At 34.2% G+C, this 20,020-nt stretch overlaps 1 protein-coding gene across 3 annotated transcripts in view; it reads left to right on the top strand.

Annotated features, from left to right (window-relative positions):
• Positions 1–1,020: 1,020 nt before the first annotated feature.
• Positions 1,021–20,020, top strand: part of LOC134851855 (dynein axonemal heavy chain 5-like) — a 169,783-nt gene continuing 150,783 nt past the window's right edge. The window contains exons 1-8 of one of the 3 annotated variants that reach the window (XM_063868126.1): positions 15,259–15,401; positions 15,610–15,749; positions 16,117–16,336; positions 16,659–16,819; positions 17,269–17,454; positions 17,687–17,857; positions 18,524–18,659; positions 18,953–19,107. In XM_063868126.1, coding sequence (XP_063724196.1) covers positions 15,624–15,749; positions 16,117–16,336; positions 16,659–16,819; positions 17,269–17,454; positions 17,687–17,857; positions 18,524–18,659; positions 18,953–19,107 — 1,155 coding nt within the window. In that variant the 5' untranslated portion in view covers positions 15,259–15,401; positions 15,610–15,623. Of the gene's footprint in view, positions 1,438–14,900; positions 15,033–15,258; positions 15,402–15,609; positions 15,750–16,116; positions 16,337–16,658; positions 16,820–17,268; positions 17,455–17,686; positions 17,858–18,523; positions 18,660–18,952; positions 19,108–20,020 lie in introns of those variants that run through there. The other 2 variants (XM_063868125.1, XM_063868127.1) reach the window with 2 other exon arrangements.

The raw sequence follows: 20,020 nt of genomic DNA, 5'->3' as shown, positions 1-20,020 counted from the left end.
AGGCAAGCTATTAGCTTCAAACGTAATTTTAGCAAAACTTATAGCTGGGTACTTTATATGCGCGTGGGGGGCGACGTGCAAAGAATCTCAGAGGAAAAAATTTTTTTGAGAAATTTTTTTTGAATTGAAAAAAATTGCATAGATTTTAAAGAGTAGTTGTAACATTCAGGGCGTCGCCCTGGTGAAAGCACTCTTCGAGCTGTTAGTTTTCGAGAATTGTTTCTGTACCCATCGATAATTATGATGCATATTCGTCCATTCTATAATTTTTAGCCAATTCATATATCTTCAGAATTATTTGACCCCAAAATTACAGGCCATTCTGGACTTTGAAAAGAGAACTCGGGAGGACAAATGATGATGAAAAACACGCAAATAATTGTCAAACCTATCACTTACAACATCCTCAGAGTATTCCGGAGGCACTCCGTTTTTAATTAGGTTTTATTGGAAAATACATTTTTTAATTTCGCGAAAAAGTTTGAAACCAATTTGTTACACTAGATTTGAAAGCATTGGAAACATTTGTTATACTACCATTGGCAGAAACCATTGATTTATATAGAACAACATGTTATCTCCAAACGAGAACCCAATAGATGGCGTCAAAAACAGAAGAGCAGCGGAAAAGGGAGTGGTAACGGGGAGTAGAAGTTTTACTCTCTTCCAAACGTTCATTTTGGATTATCAGAGCGAGGCTTAGAAACCTTGGTCGTCATTTTTTTTAATGCGTTACAGCAGTCGGCTTAGGAGTTTTCATCAACTGGATAATCCCGTCTTCTTTTTTTTCGAATGAATGAAACCTAACCAGATGGTTTTTTGTTTTCTCAGGCATCAAAAATTAGTCTTAAAATTTAACTATCATAACTGTTTCTTTTAATGTGTAAAATCCACAGATGCATGATCATCGAGCAATAATACTTGAAGAAAATTTTTGTTTAAGAATGCAAAAACTGAGTTTTATTGTTTTTCAACTCAAGTTAAGTCTTTAGCCAAACGTGGTCCGAATCTCAACTAAAACGTCATTGCATAATCGAGTAACTTGTAATTATTTTGTGCGTGTTATGGTGGTAGAAACGTGCTGCGTTTAGTTTTGAACACTTAAAATGTTACCATGAAAATTAAAAGACTATAAAAGAAAAAATCATTTCAAGCCCATGATTAAAACGGGTTTCAGAATTGTTCCATCCTATTTGAATTGAACCTATTTTTTAGTCTTAGTTAAACCGTAGTTTAACCTTTTAACCTTCAAATATGACCCAAAATGAGTCACAGATGTCTGCGGACATTCTGAAAACGAGTCCATTGTCGCCGAGTCCGACCATTCCGAGCAAGGGAGGAGTGAGGCGAGGCACTCAGTCGGAGACACACGACAAGAATCACATCCGGATTGGAAGCAAGACGACAGCAACTACCGCGAGCATACAAGCACAGCAGGTAGGACCAGTTTGAAGTATCAACCAAGTTACTGTTTCAAGACAGTTAACTTTTGAACCCCTCCCCCCATTGCAAAAGGAGGGATAATTGTTTACAAGGTACAAAGTTCTTAACCATTGAATTAGTATATGCTTAACCGTTGAATTATCCAAATTTAAGGAACCAAAGGGGGCAGTAGTCATTAAGATCCTATCCTTTTCTGTCTGTGTGTGGCTTTGCTTTTTAATCAGAGGTACAACATAAGACCTGTGCGCGCAAGCATTTTCAATACTGAGAAAAAAAAGTATCAGTATTGAAAACTGCAATGATTGCTCAAACCACCTAAAAGGGAAGAATTTTGGGCTCAATTTTCTTTACACAATTAGTAATAAAAAAGGCCAGAAAGTGTCGATTGTTATATCGCATTGAAACTTTTTCAGTCTTGAATCATTTACAGGAGAAATCCCAGTGTCAAGGAAAACTATTTTTGGTATTTGGTCTCTGCATTCATTTTCACTGCCCTTATAAGCTCTCAAACTTCAAGTTTTTATCAGCTTCCCCAAAACTGTTTGTTTCTCGGCAAAACCCTGGATGATTTAATTCCTCTCTTCTAGTTTTATGAAATTATCTACAAAATAAAACAAGGATAGCCGGTTACTGTGTAAGTCGCACAAAATGTTCCGACTATAGTCTTAAAAAATAGACTTGAAAAAATTATTGTCGTTTTTTTTTCGTCGTGGTGTGATAAAAAGAGCTGAACAATAAACTGGAGATTAGGCATATTCGACAGTCATAGTAAAATAAGCAAAATAAAAAAACAGTTTTTTTAAGAAAAAACTTTTGAAAAATGAAAAAAAAAAATTTCGCAGTTTTTTGAATTTTTGAAAACTTTGATTCCAAAAAGGCCCTTAAAAAACTCAAAGCACACTAACTTTACTCAAGTAAATTAAGTTTTTTGTTTTAAAATAGGCCCATATAAGCTACTCTATTAAAATAAGACTACTCGCTCGCTTTATTCGCTCGAAATAAGACGAAAATTCAAAAACGTCAAACCAGTTTTTCTCGACACGGGCAAAAATTGTTTGAAACTTTTTAGTGTGGTTTTAAGTTTTTAAATTTATATATTGGCTAATGGTTCAATTTTTTTTAAGACCAATCACTTCAGTGATGGTAGGGAATTATGGCTTCTTTAGTTTTTTTCTGCCCAATTTTTGTTATCTCATAGAAAACTCACTACAAGAAGTGTTGTTTCATAATATGGCATATTTGGGTGTGATTTTAAAATTTTAAACACCAAAAAAATGGCAATTTGTTGAGAAAGATAGGAAATTGATTCACCCGAATTTTTCAGCTCAAACGATAAAAGTCAATAAAAAACAAATTCGAAATAATTAACCTGCAATTTACTCATAAACTCAGATAATTTTTGTTGTCTGTTGTCTTGAACTAAATCAATTGCTTCTTTCCGCAAAAAAAAATTAAATGAAAATTTTCTTTAATTCAATCACTGCTTTCTTACATTTCTATGCAACCGGCTCTCCTTTTTGGTAAAATTGTATCTTTCTAAGCGCTTCTTCTACGAGAAACAATAAAATTTTTCAGAATGTTTCCAAATGGTAAAAAGTATCGGAATACGCAATGAAATATACAAAATCGGTTTATTTTTCAGACACCGTTCATTTTTCATACTTTTTGTTCATCGGAAAGATTTTTTTGCCCAAACGTTTTTTTAAAGAACCTGAAACTATTTTATTTTTTCGACTTTAGTTGCAAGAAAGTGACGGAATACTGGTGCTCGATAAGGTTTTTTCCTCCAGACAAGTTTTGACTTTTTAACTGACCATTTTTGACAAAGTTTTCATTTCTCATATGGAATGTATTATTGTCCTAAGCACAATTTCAAAAAGATTTTTTACCTGTGATCAGTTTTTGCAAAGTCATGGTGGTTCAAAATTGTCGTTTTGGCCAATTTAGAACAATTAACGCGTAAGCGGAGATTTAATCTGTCTCAAAAATCGTTCTAAATTGGTTGAAGCAGGCTAGTTTTCATAATTGATATGCTACCAGGTGCAAAATTTATCATTTTTTGCTTTTTATGGCAAGTAGGGGGATGATTTTAAAAAATAATAATCGTTTTTTCATTTTTTAATTATTTGAAAACTTCTTCAAAGCCAACAGACCAATAGACTTTAAAAGGCAGTAGGAACATTCAGGGCTGTGCCTTGATACGAGCAGTCTTGATAAGATATTGTTTATCGATAACATATGAACACGCAGCTGACGAGATTAGTCAACTCATATACAACTTTTTTAAACATTATCACCATTTTCTTATTGTAATTATGTCATTTATATAGCTTAAAGAGCAATCAAAACAATCTGATTTTTACATTGATATACAACTTAACATCAGGCCAGAAAATTGTTTTAATTAAGAAACTGTTGATTTTTTTAAGGGCTGAAATAACAATCGTTGACAAAGAATTTATGAAACAAAATAATTGATAACAATTAACGATTGATAACAATCAATTGATAACAATTAACAATTTTTTTCAGTCAATGTTTTTTTGCAGTTCTGACGTTTTTCAAAGTTAAGCAATTAAACAAGTTTCCATTTTCCTTACACAACGAAAAATAACTATTTCAATTTTTTCCTCATGCGAAACATGATGCAACATCTATCAAACATTACTCAAGTTTTTGGGAAAAAGGCAGCAGATAGTTTTTTGTTGGTTGCTTTTATACATAAGATAGATGTGAAAATTGTTATTATTGAAACTGAAAGCCTTGTTTATTTATGCTTGCTCTTTATCTGCATCGAAGTTTTCTACTATCCACCATTGTCTGCTGATTCATGGGAGCCTATTTAATCAATCTAATTCAAATAGAAACAGGACTACCCAGGTCAGAACGAAGCCTTGAATGGCCCGACTGCCTCTTAAGAACTATGAAGCAGTAATAACATGAAAAACTTAATTGTAAAAAAAAATTGATTTTGTTTTTTAATTTTGAATTTTTTTTTGCAAAAATCATTCCCCACAAGCCATATAAACACAAAGTGATAGATTTCGCTCCTATTGAACAAATCTACTAAGGCAAATAAGCCTCCTTAACAAATTTGAAACGATTTCTAAGACAGATATAATCTTTGCTTACGCGTTAATAGCGCGTAATATATCGCTCGTTAATTGACCCAAATTGGCCAAAATGGCAGTTTTTAAACCCCCATAATTTTACGAAAGAAGATCACAGGTGAACTTTTTTGTTAAATAAAAGCTCAGGACAACAAAAATTTTTGAATGGTAATTTAAAAAATCCGTCAAAAATTGCTAGTTAAAAAGTCGAAATTTGTCTGAAGAAAAAAAACCCGAGCACAAATATTCCGTTACTTTCGTTACGAAAGTCGGAACAATCATTTGCGTGCTATGAGTAAAATTTATATAAACATTTCTCATCCTCACCATTACAATGCATTTGTATTCTTTGTCGCTAAGCGTTTCCCGATCTCATTCAATGCAATATTGTCGCTTACGTTTTTATGAATAAGTTTTTTTTTGGTTCTGATTTAACCTCAAAAAGGGGTAAAGAATTAGAAGCTACGTTGTTTTTAACGGGGAAAAATATTATCTCAAGCATCACTTGTAGGTACCGAATACGTTATTTTATCAAATTTAATTTGCTTTTCATTTAGAATTCAATACTTTATTTCAAAACATTTTCCCAAGGTTGAGAAATACTGGCCTGAAACTTTCTTTTTTTCAGGATAATTTATTGCTTGACTGGATAGAAAGAGTCTCAACCAAACTAATTTTATAGTTGTTTTAAAACATAAAAGCTAAAATTACTCATTTGGGAAGCTTTTCTTTTCAAAATAATTTACTTCTTCTACCCAAAGAAAGTAGAAAAATTTATACATGGCTTATTCCTTAGCCCTGTTGACAAATCAAGTTTTAATTGTTAATTTTTATGGTTTTAGTGCAAAATGCATGATATGAAGACTTGAAGTATGAAAAGCCAAAAGCCAAAAAAGTGTTGTAAATTATTAGTTTTTAAGTTTTCTGCAACTATTCATTACTTTATGAAAACCATGTTTACAAATTGAAAATAAAAGTGGGTTTGAAAAAAATGGTATTTTTTATAATCAACGTTTTTTTCTCAACTAGTTTTTTATTGGATCACTGGACAGAAAATTATATGCTAGTTGCAAAAGTGAATCTAAAATTTACTTAAATGGAGGGTTTTAAAAATTTATCAAAACCTTCGACGACTTTTTAATTTTACGTTGAACACTATAAAAACTTTATTTAGACAAAAATTTACTGCGCCGCAGACATATTATTGAAAAAACCATGCCAAAAAAAAGTTTTTTTTTCTGCCCTACCCTACAATTTAACTTTTCCATCTGCTTAGTTGTCTTACGTGTTGTTAAGGCTGAATGCGTGATGTTACGATTAAAAGTATCAATGACACAGGAGTTCACAAAAGTTAAGTTGTTCAGCATGCAAAGTTTCATTACTTTATGACAACGTAACAACAGTCCTTCAAAAGCAAGGTAGAAGAAAAGACAGTTAAGGTATGAAGGACAAATATGTTAACAATTGTTGATTTGTTCACCAAGCCAAATTTCATTGGATTATGACTACGTTTAAGTAATGTTTCAAAACTGAAATAGAAAGGTGGGTGAAAGAAGAAAAGATCCAAGGTCCCTCTAAAATTTTTTAAGATAGGTCAGCCAAAAAAAAGTAGTACCAAAAGGCAAAAAATAGTACCACAGGGTTTAAAAAAATAGTAAGAAAGTAGTATCAAAGGGGACCCTTTGTCTGGTCAGGGGTTTAAAGGACTACTAGCTCCTTGCACAACAGTCGGCTTCTCTTTTATTCATAAGGATATCACTTCATTTATAGCCACTTTACGTTTTGTTTTATGAAAATGTCACTTCCTTCTTGGACGGATAGACTCATTAATACAGACGGGAAAAATATTGAAAAGCGAAAAAAAAACACGTGCATTTTCAATTTCTTCGAAAAAACTGCTGCTGTTTCATTGTGAATTCATTAGCAGATGATGAGTTGAAATAAATTGATAAAAAGAAAGTCAAAAAATACATTGACTTTATTGAGAGGTTTGATATTAAAAATCGACAATGGAGGAGGGAGCTAGGAAACTAGGAACGGACAATAGGAACGTCAAGTTCGAGGATAATTTGAGTGGGACTGCGGCTAGTTCCAACACAACTGGGGGAGGGGGAGGGCAGACTATTACAGTCCCCTCCCCTTCGCCCGGCAAGGAGACAGCAGCGTCAAGACTGATAGATACAAGCAAACAGGTCAGAGATTACAAAAACGACCATTTTTATAGGCTCTTTTTCCTTTTTCCCTCACCTGCGAGTTTTTACAACTTGAATGTTGGTTCAAAATGTTCAAGTATAATAAAAATTAACACGCAGACTAATTAGGCCATGGCAAACATATTCGGTCTTGATATAAATAATTTTGCAAAACCACACTTTACACCAAAAAAATGGTGCTCGTTCGAGGAGGGGGGAGAGCCGAGCTTTTTATGTCTGCCCTAGCTTCTAAAAATTCTTTCAAATTTTAAAAACAAAAAAAAAATGTCAAAAATTAAATGAATAAATATAAACATCATTTTCAAAGATTTAAAGGCATCTTTTCAGTCCCTGTTTTTGTTTTTTCCTCATATTTATTGGATCAGGAAAAATTTAGGAAGGAAATCGTCCATTTCTCCCCTTTGATAATAATAAAAGACTTCCTTTTTTACCATTTAACCATATTTTTAACTTTTTCATTTTCACCCCACCTGTCATTTTTCGTTAGTGCTTTTTCTGTTCACATTGTTCGGTTTTTACAAACATTGGCATGCGGACTAATTAGGCTTTTAGGCTCTTTTTCCTTTTCCCCCACCTGCAAAACTTTACAAAGAAAACTTTTGTTCACATTGTCCGATTGTCATGAAATCTGACACGCAGACTAATTAGGCTATTGCAAACTTATTTGGTCTTTATAATTAACCTTGTAAAACCACTCGTTAGACCATAAAATTGATGCTCTTGTGAGGTGGGGGGAAAAGGAAAAAGAGTCGGCTTTTACAACTATAGCTAATCCCCATACTTAAATTTGTCAAAACTCTCTTTACACCATAACATTGACGTTTATGTTAGGTGGGGGAAAAGAAAAAGAGACAATTTTTTAAATAGAACACTTCATGCTAATATTAGGAAGGATGCAATAGTTTCTCCCAAAAAAACCATCTGTTTGTAGTTTCTAGCGCTTTTTTTAGGATAATTTTTAAAATTAACTTCTGAATAGAAACAGAAGAAAAATCATGGGTGAAACTTGAAACAATTTAATGGAGTTAAATGAGAACTTAAATGGTTTAAACTGACATTAGCAAAAAAAGGAATCGACCTTTAAACGATTACCGTGTCAGATAGGGCCAGATAGATCGGTATCTTTTTGTCAAAAATTTTTGACAGTTACACCAAACGGAGCTGCGAAAATCCATCACCATACCATGCTCAGCAAATATTTTAGACGGCAAATGGGAGAAACCCAAAAAAATCATTTGAACAGAATACATTTGAAAATAAGTAGACAAACTAATTTAAAAATGATGAAATCTTATTCAGTAATGGCTATATTCCACTACTGGCTCCTTTCCCCTATCACCTGTAATTTTTTGTTCACGTTGTCGGATTAGGCTCTTTTTCCTCCCCCCCCCCCCACCTGCAATTTTATACTAGTAAAGTTGCTGTTAACATTCTCCGATCTTTATGAAAATTGACATGCGGATTGATTAGGATAAGCCAAACACATTTGGTCTTCATGTTTAACCTTGTAAAACCACCAGTTACACCATAAAATTGATGGTCGTGGAAGGTGGGGGAAAGGAAAAAGAGCCTCGGATAATAATAATAAAATTTGGCATACGGACTAATTAGGCCATGAAAAGCATATTTGGTACGCCTACGTAACTTTGTAAAACCACTCGTTACACCATAAAAATGGTGCTCGTTCGAGGAGGGGGAGTAGAGAGCCGAGCTTTGTATGTCTGCCCTAGCTTATAAAGTTTCTTTCAAATTTTAAAAATAGAAAAATTGTCAAAAATTAAATGAATAAATATACACATCATTTTCAAAGATTTAAAGGCATCTTTTTAGTCCCTGTTTTTGTCTTTTGCTCATAATGGATCAAGAAAAATTTAGGAAGGAAAGGCGCCCATTTCTCTCCTTTGATAATAATTTAAAAGACATCCTTTTTTACCATTTAACTTTTTCATTTTCACCCCACCCGCCATTTTTCGTTAGTGCTTTTTCTGTTCACATTGTCCGGTTTTTACATACATTGGCATGCGGACTAATTAGGCTTTTAGGCTCTTTTTCCTTTTCCCCCACCTGCAAAACTTTACAAAGAAAACTTTTGTTCACATTGTCCGATTGTCATGAAATCTGACATGCAGACTAATTAGGCTATTGCAAACTTATTTGGTCTTCATAATTAACCTTGTAAAACCACTCGTTAGACCATAAAATTGATGCTCTTGTGAGGAGGGGGGAAAAGGAAAAAGAGCCGGCTTTTACAACTATATAGCTAATCCCCATACTTAACTTAATCAAAACTCTCTTTACACCATAACATTGACGTTTAAGTTAGGTGGGGGAAAAGAAAAAGAAAATTTTTTAAATAGAACATTTCATGCTAATATTAGGAAGGATGCAATAGTTTCTCCCAAAAAAACCATCTGTTTGTAGTTTCTAGCGCTTTTTTAGGATAATTTTTAAAATTAACTTCTGAATAGAGACAGACGAAAAATCATGGGTGAAACTTGAAACAATTTAATGGAGTTAAATGAGAACTTAAATGGTTTAAACTGACATTAGCAAAAAAAGGAATCGACCTTTAAACGATTACCGTGTCAGATAGGGCCAGATAGATCGGTATCTTTTTGTCAAAAATTTTTGACAGTTACACCAAACGGAGCTGCGAAAATCCATCACCATACCATGCTCAGCAAATATTTTAGACGGCAAATGGGAGAAACCCAAAAAAATTATTTGAACAGAATACATTTGAAAATAAGTAGACAAACTAATTTAAAAATGATGAAATCTTATTCAGTAATGGCTATATTCCACTACTGGCTCCTTTCCCCTATCACCTGTAATTTTTTGTTCACGTTGTCGGATTAGGCTCTTTTTCCTTCCCCCCCCCACCTGCAATTTTATACTAGTAAAGTTGCTGTTAACATTCTCCGATCTTTATGAAAATTGACATGCGGATTGATTAGGATAAGCCAAACACATTTGGTCTTCCTGTTTAACCTTGTAAAACCACTAGTTACACCATAAAATTGATGGTCGTGGAAGGTGGGGGAAAGGAAAAAGAGCCTCGGATAATAATAATAAAATTTGGCATACGGACTAATTAGGCCATGAAAAGCATATTTGGTACGCCTACGTAACTTTGTAAAGCCACTCGTTACACCATGAAATTGATGCTTATGTGAGCTGGGAGGAGGGGGTGGAGGGAAATAGAATCCACTTCCTGCCCCCAACATTTCAAAATTTCAATACACTTTACTGTCTAACGTATTTTTATGGTTAAATGCGGGATGTTACAATATAAAATAAGCAAAACAGTTGGCTTTTTTGAACTCCCCCCAAATTTCAGTTTTCCAATTTTCATAATTGTTTTAAAAGTTTTAACTTCTAAATGCGTGATATAACGATGTAAAGTACGAAGAACAATCTATTCACAATTGTTGATTTGATCATCGTGCCAATTTTTATTGCAATATGACAAAGTTAAAATAATTTACCACTTAAAATTCAAATGTGGGGGAAAAAGGAAAAAAGCCCCGGTTTTTTATTGTCAACTGATATACTCCTGTGCAGGCGCGGATCTAGGAATTTCTCGAGGGGGGGGCGGATTTTCAAAAAAATTTTGAAAATTTGGTCACCCTTTTTTCTAGGTCGATCAAATTGATTTTCTGAGCTCTCTCAAACCACTATAAAGACGGTAATTTGACCAAACTTTCTGCGCCGGAGGCAAATTTTTGAAAAAGGCCAAAAAAGCCGTTTTTAGTCACTTTTTGGAAAATTTCGACCAAAAAACCGCGCTTTTTCGGCGCGTGCTCCCTCTTCAAAGTTAGCATAGATTGGCGCCAATGGCGCCTTTAAAAAAATTTTAAGGTGAGTCAACCAAAAATGGATATCTCAAAATAGTACAAAAGGGGGGACCCTTTGGGTCGGCAGGGGGTCAAATCCCAATCCCTGATGGGAGCGTCTGCCCCCCCCCCCTGAATCCGCTACTGCTCCTGAGCGTCTGGTTACTAAAATTTGAAAAAATAAATCAAAATTCTTCTACTCAAAATGTGGCAGGCAGACGGGAAAGCCAGAGATCTAAGCAATTTTAAGAGGCAACAGAGATGAAAATAATTCGAATCAAAGCAACATCAAAAATTAGCGGGTAGCGCGGAAAGCCAAAGAATGAACTGTTGTTCTAAGAGTTCTTCTGCGACAACAGTTTTGAAAAGAACCTCAATTACTTCATGGTCAATTAATCTGCAGAAGCCTCCAAGATCCATCAGCTAAATCTTAAGTCGCTTTTTGAGCATCTAATCACTCTCGAAGGTCGAGAAGACAAATTCAAGATTCTGGCGATGGCACAAAAATTACTTGGCGATCCATAATCCAGAAAAACTTAAGATTGAACCCTGCTCGAGAACTCATAAGCAGTCGGAGGGACAGTCAAACTGTCATTACAATAAAATTGTTTAACTCTGTGCTTCTGCGCCAGAATTAGCGCTCGGCCGCCCACTGAGAAAACTGCGCTTCCCTTAAAAACTTTTTGTAGTATATACAAGGCAGAATTAAACCTATAAAAATAAGAAAAACGAAGTCGTTTAAGATAAAAACACTCCCAGGGTTGACCTCCATAGACCAAAAATGCTAATCATACAATTCCATAAACTAAGTCTATGAAAAAATACTACTCATACAAATTTCATACATTTTGCTAAAAAGTTGTTATCGAAATTTCGAAGAAGTTTTTTTTTGTTTTGGCATAAAATTGGGTGTATCGTACCAAATAAAAAAGAACAACTCTTTGTCAAAAACAGCTACTCATACGATTTCCATATATGTGTTTTTTTCAACCGCAAATTGATTTTGTACTCAAACAAACATTTTTCGAAAAAAAATTTTCATGCAAAGTTTAATTTTTTTGTGTATAACGTAGTCCTGGATAAACTAATGTTGGACTTTTTTCTTTTTGCCGAATATCTTTTTAAAAATGCTAAAAACTCCTATTTCCAATGTATGGCTTGTTTATGTATGCCTTGATCAATGTCTGTTAAGTTAAATGTTCAAATTTTAAAAATAATCATCGTTGAAAGTTTTTGCCAAAATTTAAAAACTTGATAATTTCGTTATATTACTTGTGACAGGCAGATTTAACACAATTCGGGTCAATTCCAAGGCATTTTTAATGCGAAACCGTCAAGCTTTTGGTATTTCTACATTTGAGTAACCAAAATTTTTGTGACTTGTGTTCGGTTACGAGCACAACCGAAAAACTTTGAGTTATTAAAATGTAAGAAATCAATGTTTTATGTTTTTGGAAAAATGCTAGTCATACAATATCCATATATGAAAAATCACTAATCATAGACCTTTTATGCTATTTTTGGTCAACCCGGGCTTTTTTATCAAAAAAAAAACGAATATTTTTTTGAAAACGAACACCAAAATAAATACTTGAACAATTTTGACTCAGAACTGGACATGGCTGTACATGGACATTAACAAAAACTACAAACGAGGTTTCAAGAAATTGCCCTGTCTTTAGAAACAAAACCGATGTATCGCCGCTCAGAACTTTCAATTAAATACTATCTTCTATGGGCCTGATTGGATAATCTATATACCATTCAGCCAGAAAAAAAATTCAAAAATTTAAGAAAAAACTGAAATTTTGAATTCCTATTTCACATATCTCGCATTTTATCAATATGTTCCTTAAAAAATTTGAAAGAGCAGAAAAAAAAACGATAAAAAATCTGACTTGAAAAACTTTTTTATTTTAATGTCTTTATTTCAATTTATACGATTGTTTTTGGGTGTACGCTTTGTGATGCTGTTATTTTTTATTTATTTTATTGCTTTTTACCGTAACAATTTGTTGCAGTAGTCACAATCAATTACATTAGTATCTCTGAGTTTTTGCAATAGGTTGTCTATCGACTGTTTAAATTCAATTAAAAAAATTTTCATGATGTTCATATTGAAATTAAAGCATTTTTAAGTGTCTGTATTTGCATAGATGTTTTTTTTTGTCATTTTGTGTTAACTTTTTGTTAGTGATTTTATTCTTCTAGTAGTATCGAGTGATATGTCTATTTCTTGTTTTGAAATAAAATTGCTCAATCGTCTTTTTCATGTATTCGTCTTATTACTTCGGAGAGTAAATTTTTTAGTTCGCTTAGGTGTAATTCATCGATGGAGCAAACTCCCTGCATTTTTCTCATTTTCCTTATTTCTAGTATTTTTTTAGCTACAGAATTATGCATCAAACGACCCTCCATGAGTTTTTTGTGATACCTGATAAAACGTGGACGAACGCAGGTGGTCGTAACAAAAAATATATAGAAAGTTCTTCCCTTCATTTATAAACAGCTTTCTCATCTCTTATTGGGTTTTCATTAGCTCGAAAAAAATATTCTAAAATTTGTTCAGACAAGACGATTGTATAAAATATTTTTTTTCTATGTGGTTTTGTTTAGGTGACGCGTCTAGCGTTTAGTTAAAACTGGTGGTAAAAACCAAACAAGACGAGACATTTTTGAGGGGTGACTGCTATTTGACAGAAATCGTTTCCCTGAGATGACTATTTTTAAACAGTCAAACAAGTCAAGAGGCTTAAGGAAATGCACCTGTTTATAATAAGTTAAAATAATTTAAATCTCCTCCACATTGAAATTCTGACCTCCTGAAAATCAACAAAACATGGTGTTTACTTGCAATTGCTTTTTGCTTTTGTTTATCAAAAACAGGCTTATTATGTATTACATATAGTACAATTTTCTTCATTAAAAACCAAATATAATTATTTGTTTTCAAAGTAGGGCTATTTTTTGTTATAAATTTATTGAAGTCATTCACATCAATTATGGAATCTAAGCAGTTAATAAAACAGTTATCAATAGAGAACTCTTCGACCCCTTCAGTTAAGAAGAAAACCGCGCCACCTCCTTCATCTCCCTATATTACACGTGGAGGTGTTCCTGTAGCACCAGTGTTTCTCAAATCTAACATTCTGAAGAGTCCGCGACTGCGCAATTTGCAGGCTAACATACAGGCTGCCACGCAATCTGTGAGTTTGTTTACTGTTCTTGCAGGCTAACTCGAACCCCTTTCCCACCCACTTTTGAGTTTGCATTTTGAAAGCTATTTCAAAATAGTCATAAGTCGATGAAACTTTGCATGATGAACAAACTATCTATTATGAACAGATTTGATCTTCATGCTTTACATATCGTAACATGCGATTATAACATGTAAAGCAACTATGAAATTTGCAAATTTGAGATGTGGAGGGAAAGTGGAAAAGAGCCTTCTTGAAATAGTAGAATTGTTATTCCGACGACCAACATGGCAACAAAGTCGTTGGTTGTTGCATGCATAATTATGCATCATAATTTATTGTCAGATCATAGTTTGAGGATTTAGGAAGGGCTCTCCACTGTTGACCGATCAACCTGAAAGCATTTTGAATGGCGCCTTGCCTTGGTAGAAAATATATACATATTTATTCTGAGCCAAAAATATTTTGGTCAAAATTTTACAAAAAGTGCCCAAAACATTTATAATCTATATTGCAACAATTTGACAGCATCAGTGAAACTTTTTTCTGTAAGATAAGGTATTTTGTGGCGTTCAGGAGTGCTGATATGTTTTTGAAAGTGCATGTCCATTTTTTTTTATATATATTTTTTGAAAAGCAGTCCTCATTCTCGACAAAATCCTAGCTCCTCCCTTGCGGATCTTATGAAAAGAAATGAGGTATTATTTTCAAGCTTTTTAATTCAAGCAGTTCTACCAAAAGGTGCATTACCAGTGTTTTGAGTGCTCTATTTGAGACTATTTCCTACAAAAACTTCCCAAAAATTGGCCAAAAAAAATTAGAACCTGTAAGATCACCTCTAATTTTCAAAATTGCTTAGAGGTCTAAAAACATCATTTTACTACGCATAATTCGCGATAGTTTTCTTTACGTTTTTCATTCAGTAAATCTAATACACCTGCATTTTAATAAATTATTCAGGAAATTTCAAATAAAAACGTTTTTGCATTTTTTGCTTTCACAAATTGCAACCAAAACAGAATTTCTTAAACTGATCGCAAATCTGTTTTTTTTTCTGAATAATTCTAAAATCTACTTTTCATTGCATTATCATCAAAATATTTACTTACTCAATTTACTGAGACAAAAAATCTACTCTTGTATTTGGTCAAAAAGTGTGTATTTTATGAAAAACAACAACAGCTAATCTAGTTAGCAATGAGTAAACGTCAAACCTCAGCGGTGTTAAAGTTGGTGAGTTTTCTAATTAAAAATTAACGAGAAGTATGGTTTCAAGATTCAAGAGCGGACTTGAAGATACAATGATTTAACGACCTTTTTCATTCAATCAATTGTCACAAACACCTTTTTAATCATTGCATACCGACACACATTTTAAAAATGATAAAATAGAACGTGTGGTTTTTTTATGTTGGTTGTTGATTGGCAGTGGAAAGTGTAATTTGGCAATTTTTACTATTACAACAAATAATAAAAATATATATTTTGTTAAAACAAGTGAAGAATTGCTTTTGTCATTTTCGTCGAACATTTATTAATATTGCGTAGAAAACAGCTTTGAAATTTTCGTTCGTTGAACTGGTTTATCATTTTCGGTTTCTCGTGAGTTATTGGTTCTTTTCCACCCCCTCCCCCTGGATCTTCAGTTTTCAGGGAAAACTATTTTAACATCGTCATAATGCACCGGCGATCAAATTAACTATATAAGCACATTGCTTTTTCATCACTCTATCAAAAAAAACAGAGACATGAGTCATAATGGAAAATTTGGAGAGGGCGGAGTGGAAAAGAGCCAGTTATTGTTAATGAGGTCAATTGGGACTGATGAGTGGTAAGGATAGCCAGCAGGTCGTTAGTGGCTTGGCTGATCATCGCAAGGAGAATTATGTTCCCATGTGTAGGAAAGTGAGCCAGGGTCTAGCCACACAGCTAACCAGCAAACATGTCCAGGTTTGAACAGACAATCAAACAGAGTTACATAAGAAACTGAAGATACGATGCAATATAAATCCTCAGTTCAATCGTTGTTTAGATTTCCGATTTCAATTACTTTATTGATTTACTTTTCTAATATTTTCAAAAAAGTGAAAAAAAAACAAGTTTTTTGCAAATTTAGTTCAACTTCTTGTACCGTATTTGATGCAGAGCCACTACAATTATTCAACATGTGTTTCAACACGCGCAAATTCTGAGGATTGCTGTGTTTCGAGGGTATTGAACGAATTTACCAATCATCTCAAACTTTTCTGCAAACCCGCCCTCACCGCTCCCTCTCTTAACATAATCTTAGACCTTCAAATCTGTCTCTGTGTTTCAGGAGAAGATTCTGGCGCTGCGTGAGCAGAAGAGAGGCCAGCTGGACCAGAAACACAACTACATCATAGAAGTGGTGGCCAGAAGTATCGGCATAGACTCCTCGGCGGCTGTGGACTTCCTGCTGGAAGGGAGCCAGATAGACAAGATGAACCACTTCTTCCAGGCCAAGGGACCCAAGGCACTCATGTTCTTCTACCAGGAGGAGGTCACCCAGGAAATAGGTCAGTCAAGGTCATTGCTACAAAGCTAAATACAGAACTCAAGAAGTTCAGAAGAGTTCACACAAAACAAACTATTGAGTTTCACAACATACTGAGTTTAAATTGTTGTCAGAACCTTTTTGATCCAAAAATTTGTTTCTTTTTTGTCGTCAGATGATGCTTATCGACGGTATATCATTCGAAGCCGAAATGCGAAATTCTTTAAGTCGGAAATATAAAACTTTATAGAAACTTTTGGCTCTTATAAACTATAGACCAAAAATCAGTCCTCATCTTTGAATGATATCGTTGCCATCGGTAGCCCTTAATCTAATTGCTTCAGACCAGGAATCTAGGCGCAACATTGTTGGCAAGTCTGCACTGAAGAGTCACAAGAAGAGACTGTTTGTGACAGATGGGAAGGATGTCCCGCTGAGGGGACTGTGCGCCTACTTTGTGAGGACCAACACTGCCATTGCCATCACACACGACAACATCGCCGATGTAAATATATCTAGACTCTTATTGACAGACTAAATGAAACTGTCAAAATTGAAAAATACTGATTTCGTCTGATTGGCTGAAAAAGTGATTTGAAAAATCTGAGAATACATTTTAAACAGAATTGTTCATTTAACCTCTTGATTTTTTGGGTTGTATAACAGAAAATATTCTTTATTTGTCGTTTCTTTTGAGACACGATAGTGAAACAAATCCCTAAGCGTTTTCAAAATTTTAATCAAGTTTAAAAACTAAAATGTGAAAAGGAATTAACTTTGTGCTTAGGAGTCGCAATTAGGAGGAAGTATTTTTTTTATTAATGGGTCGATTAGGTGCAAAAAATATAAACCAAGACGAAAATCCAATTTATGCAAGAAAAACAGCTCGTATCATTTTAGTTTCGTGTAAATGTTCTAATTGAAAATTACTGAAGTTGTGCTCCTCTATTTCAGGTAACTTTTTTCAACATGTTAGACCCAACCGAGTCAGGTGGAGTGTTAGGTGCCATCAAGAAACAGTTCGAGGACATCTACATGCCAGCTCTGACCAGAATGGACAAGGGATGGGGGGAGTTAGCGGGAGAAGAGGGGGAGAAGGAGAGATCGAAGTTCCTGAACGACATCGAAAACTTCATCGCGGTAAAATACAAATCATGTTTATGATTTAACTGGGTATCTTTTACATTACATGCGTAAAATATTTAGACGGCGTTGTTTGTTCACATCAAAGTTTTGTGGAAAACTTCCTTAAAAAATGGAAGAAAAAAAATTTATTGGATGGTCAAAGCAATATTGAAGTTTCGTGTATAATTTTTTCAATCCAGCACTGTAATTTTTGTATGCTGTTTCGATGATGATCTGTTGATGTTAGGTGTTAGATTCAGCTTCTTCCAGCTCCAACACGATCGAGCTAGCCCCCTGTACTACTTATGACCTGAGTAATCTGAAGACTGCCAATGACTTCTACAATGTGGCCAACAGCTTCGAGAGTATGGAAAAGATAGAAGCATGTATGGCCATATGGATCAAACAAATCGCACAGGTAAATCCCTACAGACTGTTTAAACACTGTTTAGCATTTCGTAAAAAGTATGGATCTCTCTGACTCCCCTTCTTGGTAAGTAACTAGTTGCCACCATATAATGAAATAATTCAACGGTTGAGCATGTTTGAATTCTGTAGATAGTAGCGAGTCCCTCCTTTTTCAAAGGGGGTAGTTAAAGAGGTCTGTATGTATTTAGATAGACAAAAAGAGAAATGGGTTGCTTTGCAAGTAGCGCAGAATGTTGCAATCACAATAATAATCAAACACTTTACCAAAAATGAACTATTAATAAATGGATATTAGAATTGAATGGCATCAATGTTTGATGTAAACAAGATCTTAAATTTATTTTGACACACATATGAAGCCAAAAAAAGCTTATCTGATTTGGATGAAATTGTGGCTCTTTTTCTTTTTCCCCACCTCACACGAGCATCAATTTTTTGGTGTAGCGAGTGATTTTACAAGGTAGGTCAAGAAGACCAAATGTTTATCATGGCCTAATAAGTCTGCATATCATTTTCTTAACAATCCGACAATGTGAACATTCATTTTATTTGTAAAAACATGCAGGTGGGAGAGAGGGGAGGAAAAAGAGCCGAAATTGTTCTAGAACATTCTGAACTCATTATAATATGTCTCTTCGTTTCTGTCTCTGTCTAGGTGTTGGCGGAGAGTGAGCAGATGCGACGGGAGAGTGACAACATCGGACCCCGCGCGGAACTGCAGTACTGGAAGGACAGGATGGCCAAGTTCTCCTCCCTCATAGACCAGATCAAGGGCGCCAACGTCAAAACAGGTGCTCCCTCCCGTTCATACGTATTTTCAGCAATCAAGATTTAAAATGTGGACTTGAATTTTTCTCTGGTCATAATTCAACTCTTTGATTTTGACGGCAGTTTTTTAAATCTATAGTCGACTTTGGTTTTTCTACTTTATTGAGCCAAAAGGATTGCAATGCCCTAGCTTTAATTTAACATAAGAAAAACGTATTTTCCTAATGTTCGCCTATAAAAAATTGTACGAAAGTTTTTTTCCACCTGCCCGTTAACAACAACAAAAAAAACTGGTAACGTTTGTTTTTTACTGCAGTTCTCGTGTGTCTACAAGTGGCAAAAAGTAATACATTGAAGCATTGGAGGGAGTTGGACAGCAAGATCACCACTCTGGCCAATGAGGCCAAAGACAACGTCAAGTACCTCTACACTCTCGACAAGTACTGCGACCCACTCTACAGCAGCGACCCAGTAAGACTTGTCTCCTAATTTAACAAAGAAAGCTATTTCGTTTCTCCAAATTTAAGGTCATAAAAGTGCTATCAGTTTAAAGAACAAGACAATTGCTCTTATAATGGGACGCGAGGTTGAGACTAAGGACAGGAAAACTCTTTTTCTGCCAAAATCTCAAAACTAGTAAAATGTTCTTAGGTTAAGTTATGAAATTGATTAATTTAATGGTTTACTGCTTTCTGACGCTGTATAAACATTTTCTAAATAATGTACCAGCTCAAAATATCTAAGAAACTAAACATTTTTTATGCACGTACTTCATACACTTATATAAGTCGTGATGTTTTTTTTTCAGGAAAAACATTAAAATTTTTCTTTCGAATGTAATTGTGCGGTTTGACTGTTGATTGCATCTTAAGTTCAGCTCATTTCTTAGGTTAGAAAGAAAGCAAACTCCATTAGCAAAAGTTTCCAGGGTAAAAAACGTGATCAACTTATAGTTTCAAAAATGGATTTTACTAAGATTTCCCACCGGAACTAAAACTTTACATCTTGGTCCAGTTCTCTCATATTTGGTTAGTTTATCAGAAAAGTGTAAATTATTTTTGATTCTAGAAAATCCAAAAACTTTAGGGTCATCTATTTTTTTTTTGAATTTTAAAATTTGAGATTTTTAAAAATAAGTCAATGTTTTTTCTGTTTACTTGCGTTCATTGACTCTTTTCCAAGTTTTTGTTTATTTTTTGTTCCGACTTTTGTAACGAAAGTAACGGAATCTTTGTGCTCGGGATGGGTTTTTTTTTCTTCTGACAAATTTTGGCTCTTTAAGATTTTCTTATATTATTCGAAATGTATTGTTGTCTTGAGTGAAAATATATTTCACCTGTGATCATTTTTCGTAAAACAATGGGGGTTTAAAGATTTTTTCAAT

Source organism: Symsagittifera roscoffensis, chromosome 7 (genome assembly GCF_963678635.1).
Source record: "Symsagittifera roscoffensis chromosome 7, txSymRosc1.1, whole genome shotgun sequence".
NCBI classification, from domain to species: Eukaryota; Metazoa; Xenacoelomorpha; order Acoela; family Convolutidae; genus Symsagittifera; species Symsagittifera roscoffensis.
The sequence above is the reverse complement of the archived record's forward strand: the minus strand, read 5'-3'. Positions and strand labels throughout refer to the sequence as shown.